The sequence below is a fragment of the Zingiber officinale genome, chromosome 5B (genome assembly GCF_018446385.1).
Source record: "Zingiber officinale cultivar Zhangliang chromosome 5B, Zo_v1.1, whole genome shotgun sequence".
Lineage (NCBI taxonomy): Eukaryota > Viridiplantae > Streptophyta > Magnoliopsida > Zingiberales > Zingiberaceae > Zingiber > Zingiber officinale.
This window is the reverse complement of record NC_055995.1, coordinates 25,071,365-25,076,710: the sequence shown is the minus strand read 5'-3', so window position 1 is coordinate 25,076,710 and position 5,346 is coordinate 25,071,365. Positions and strand designations below refer to the sequence as shown.

Here is a 5,346-nt window from a genome sequence, read left to right as displayed (position 1 = left end):
CGACCGTAGACGATCGACGGCCGGCGACAGACAGCGCCGGCCGGTGGCGATCGGCGATCGCCCACCGCCGCCCGCGGGCGGGCGGCGGTGGGCGGGTGGCGGTGGGCGGGCGGCGATGAGCGGGCGACGGCGACGGGTGGGCGGCGGGCGACGGTCGGTGGCGGTGGGCGATGGGCGGCCGTGGACTAGGGGTATATTCGACATTTAAATTTTGGTTAAACTGTGACCTCGTAATGTAATCGGATTACATAGTATTTGCTTTGTAATCCAGATTACAAAACTTCACCCCCTTTTGACCCTCGCTCTTAAGTCATTCGACTAAAAAAATAATTCAATCGATCGATTTTCATTTTGTTTAAAAATTTCACCAATCAATTTCGACCAAAACTAATTGATGAACTTTAGTGACCTCAGAATAAAATGAAATCAATTTATATATGTTCGTATAATTCTCTTAATCGTAAAAATACTATCGAATATCAATTTGATCCAATATATTGAGAGCAATAATTTTTTAAATATAAATATATTCAAAAAATTAATTCATATTAAAAAAAAATCGCCACCCTTAATATATTGACTCAAATTGATATTTGAGGACATAGATATAATCATAAGAACTAGAAAAACTCATAGAATTTAGTTTCACTTCATTTCGAACTCTTTAGATTCATCAACCAATTTTAACTGAATGAATCTATCTTGATTTTATTTAGGTTCATTCGGCCATAGTTTCAAAAAAAATATTGCTCTCAATATATTGTATCAAATTGATATTTGATAATATTTTTTACAATCAGGAGAATTAGATGAACACATAGGAACTTGTTTCATATCATTTCAAGGTCTCTAGGTCCATTAGCTAGTTTCACCCAAAATCGGCTGATGGACGTAAAGACCTTCATGTTAAAAAAATTACTGTTCTCCATATATTGGGTTAAATTAATGTTTGAGGGCATGAATATAATCATAAGAATTAAAAGAATTCATAAGATCTCGTTTAACTTCATTCCGAGCTCTATATGTCCATCAACTGATTTTGATCGAATAAATCTATATTGATTTTATTTAACTTTATTCGGCATAGTTTTAAAAAAAAATCATTGCTATCAAGATATTAAGTTAAATTGATATCTAATAGTATTTTTATAATTAGAAGAAATAGACAAATACATAGAAATTAATTTCATATCATTCCGAGGTATCTAGGTTCATCAGACGATTTTAGTCGAAATCGGCTGATAAATTTTTCAAACATAATAAAATTGATTCGATTGGGAAAAAAAAATCAGTTAACTGATTTATTTTTCCAGTCGAATTAATTTGAGTACGAGGGTAAAATAAAAATTGAATATATAATTTGATAATTTCAAAATTATAATATATGATTTGAATATTTTAAAAATTTATCTACCTACTACTAGTAGGTAGTTGATTACAGTGTGGTCGAACGAACCGACGGGTCCGAAAGCACTGCTTGATTAATTTGAAAACAAAGAATTGAACCGGACCAGTTAAACCGGTCCATCAGTCGTCCTGTTTTGGAAGCACTTGTCCATGGAAGACCAAGACTAACAATGTGCTTATCTTTATATGTAGCGAGTGGTGCCATTGTCAATTCCACTGAGAATCCTCTTCTCTGCTGCAATAGTGCAATTCAATGGCTATGATCGCTTGCTCCTCTTCTTCTTCTTCTTCTTCTTCCCCCACTTCTCCACCATGGCTTCCGCTCTTCCTCTTCTTCCTTTGTGTCTTCTCCACTTCCTTCTTTTCTTCAACAGCAAAAATTCTTTATGCTCCCCACTGCAACACCATTGTACCTGAAGCCAAGTCGACCAACCGCTTCACGACCTCACACTCTGCCTTCGACATCTCCCATGGTTACTTTTCCGGCGGTGCCAAAATCTTCCACCTGGAGCATTTGTCCTTCTACTTCAGGCCCATTTACCTCTACAAGACCCTGTCGCCGGACAGCCTTCAAGTAGATGGAGAATTAGTCCTTCGCGGTGCAAAAATTCTGGAGCCGAGTAAACCTTCAAGGAGTTATTGGAACTACTCTCGCGGCAACATCAGCACTGAAGAAACAAGATTCCACTTCTCTGGCTTTTGGTCCAAGTCAACCGGCATGCTTTGCATGGTTGGCCATGGCACCTTCACCCAAACCGAAGGTAAGTCGCTTCCTCTATCTGCCGTTTTCAAGCTTTTCTACCCACAAAATGCCACCATTCATACCAGCCTTGTGAAGGGGACTTTAGAAAGCTTGAGTAGTGACGACGCTGATGACTTCCTCAACTTTGATCCTATCTTTCTTTTAGCCTATGCGCAAAATAATTATAATTTCACTATGAAATCTCAAGCCAACAGAGCATGCTCCTCCCTTCCAGAGCTTGAGAACTCCATGAGTTTTGATGATGATTCAGTTTGTAATTTTCTCCCATACTTGGCTTACCAACCATTCAAATTAGACTACGAGAGTTGCTCTGGTGACAGTAGCGGCTGCAAAACCTTAGATGCGAACCTGGGATTCTCCTCGAGATTCGTGTACTTTGATATGGTCCAGTGCAGAGACGAAGGCAAGCTGCAGTTGCTGATGGAATTTTCCAATAAGAGTCGGCGTGAATATGCTAGAGCACTGGTGCCTGAGAAGTCCCTTATTGGCGAAGGGTATTGGGATCGTACTAAAAACCGGCTATGCCTCGTCGCTTGTCACATCCACAATCAAACATCACTCAATGAAACATCACTCACAGCGCCTTCTGTTAGTGATTGCTCCATTGCATTGAGCTTGATCTTTCCCTCAGTCATAACACTGAAGAACAGAAGTGACATCGTCGGTCAAATGTGGAGTAACAAGAACAAGGATGATGCCGGCTACTTGAGCAACGTCTCCTTCCGGAGTTGGAGATATCAAGGGTTTACAACTGCTAGCTACAAATACACTGAAATAGATTCTGTCAGAAAGAATTGCAGAGCGATTCTGGGTTTGAATTCGAGCGAGCATGTGTTTCCCGGTGCCAATGACTTGAACTTTCGTGCGGACTTTAATGATTCAGCGGGAAGAATTGGTTGGGGGAGACTGAAAACGTTATCAGTGGGAGACAAGTTATATGAACATGCTGCAACTGTGGTTATGTCAGCTAGCAGCCCGACTCAAGGTGAGGAAAGTAGTGGTACCCTTAACAAAACGTCGTTGAATAAGGATGTGAATGTAAGCTGTTCTATAACCTACCGTTTTAGAACTGGAAGAATTCTGAAGATGCAGCTCTTCTCTAATTTTTCTGAAGAATTCGAACTTGCAGCTGAGGGAATTTACAGTTCTGCAACTGGAATGCTCTGCATGAGGGGATGCCGGTATCCAAATTTGGACTCTGAGAATCACATGCCTATGGACTGCGACATCTCGATCAACATCCAGTTCCCCCCTCTCAATCCAAAATCAGAGGATCAGGGCATCATTAATGGCACCATCACAAGCACAAGAGAAGAGTCCGATTCTCTTTACTTCAAACCAATTACAGTGTTCTTCCGTCGTTACATGTTCATGGCGACTGCAGCGGAGTCGATCTGGAGAATGGAGATGGAGACAGTCATGGTGCTGATCTCACTCACCTTTTCATGCTTGTGCATCTTGTTACAGATCGTCCATGCCAATAAGCACCGCGACGTCGTTTCGTCCATTTCCATTGTCATGCTCCTGATCCTCAATCTGGGCTTCGTCATTCCTCTGGTGCTCAACTTCGAAGCCCTGTTCGTGAACCAGAAGCAGAATAATCTCTCCCTGGGAAATGGTGGGTGGCTCGACGTCAACGAGGTGATTGTGAGAACGCTATCCTTGGCGACTCTGTTCCTGACCTTCCGCCTGCTTCAGCTCGTGTGGTCCGTCAGATCGGCAGTGGACAGAAAGGATCAAAGTGCGGCAGAGAGGAAGAGCCTCAAGCTGTGTCTGCCGCTCTACTTCGCCGGTGCACTGCTCACTTGGTGGGCCAACCGAAAGACGTCCTCGGCAAACCAACTGCGGGATGAGCTAATCCTTTATGCCGGCCTGGTGCTCGATGGATTCCTGCTGCCTCAGATCGTCTTTAATCTTTTCCACAAATCGAAGGAGAGAGCTTCGATGACTTTGACGCCGTTCTTTTACGTGGGGATCACGCTCACGAGGGCGCTGCCGCACTTGTACGACGCCTATCGAAAGCGGCGCTACGTGAACGCAGTGGATGACTCGTCGACGCTTTACGCGAGGGCGGATGGGGAGTTCTACTCGGTGGCGTGGGATGTGGTAGTGCCTTGCGGAGGAATGCTGTTGGCGGTGATCGTGGGCCTGCAGCAGCGGTTCGGTGGTGGCTTCTTGGTTCCTCGGCGATTGATGAGGAAGAATCTCGCTGGGTATGAGTCGGTGCAGGCGGTTGGACTCTAGCTAAATCTTTTCAATTTACGGATCATACTGAAGCGAAATTGTATAATTAAACTTTCCGTTTGCGTGATTGAATGCATGCTACCTGCTTTACATTTGAATGTAATCGCATATGTGAATTTCGGTAAGTGTTCAACATCGAATTATTTGAATGCCACTGAAACAAACGAAAAACTAATGGCAGCATACCCTTTTAAGCTTTCTCGAAAAGAAATCAAAGCAACTCCATTGAATACCACTGTACAAATACATGTAAATTGTTGGTCGATTTGGGTTCGCTCCCGGAAGATATCGACAAAGATCATGATCATCGGCGGCTGATGGATATAAAATATGATCCAGTAGATCTGGCTACAAGATTTGCAATATTGGTTTTCATGTCCAAGTCATTTTTATCAATCTATTTTAAAAATATATATATATTCTAATACTGATTGCGTATGCATTCTCTTTACATTTTCTCAAACCTAGCTAATTAGTGTTGAGAATACAACAACCCAGCCTTATCTATGGGTTGATTCCTAACTACAGGACATTACGGGACATTGAGGATTAATTTCTTCCCAGGAAGAGAAGATAGGGAGAAAGAAATAAAAGAAAATAGTTTTACCTTCTTTATTAGTAACCTCGATTATCTTAGTGCAAAAAAAAAAGGTAAAATAAAGTAGGATTATTCTTACAGTGCCAATAAAATCCTAAAAAACATGAGAGACAAAAGAAACTGTGAGGGTTGCTCAAATGCTTCATTTCATATTTGTTGGAGAAGATAAAGGAGTATAAAAGAGAGCACTTATATTTGAGAATGATGCTTCATTTCGTAGCTTGTTGGAGAAGATAAAGAAGTATAAAAGATAGCACTTGTACTTGAGAAGAAGAGAGTAAGGAAAAAATAAAAGAGATGGATGGACGAAGGCATGAGTGGTAGTGTATGGCAC

At 41.8% G+C, this 5,346-nt stretch overlaps 1 protein-coding gene across 1 annotated transcript; it reads left to right on the top strand.

Annotated features, from left to right (window-relative positions):
- The first annotated feature begins 1,660 nt into the window (after positions 1–1,660).
- LOC121986573 lies at positions 1,661–4,414 on the top strand. Its single transcript, XM_042540535.1, has one exon. It carries the CDS (start codon positions 1,661–1,663, stop codon positions 4,412–4,414), a length of 2,754 nt encoding a protein of 917 aa, XP_042396469.1.
- Positions 4,415–5,346: the final 932 nt, after the last annotated feature.

What these genes read in the sequence shown, in the direction of transcription:
- LOC121986573 (XM_042540535.1), top strand. Translation starts at nt 1,661, where the DNA reads ATGGCTATGATCGCTTGCTCCTCTTCTTCTTCTTCTTCTTCTTCCCCC.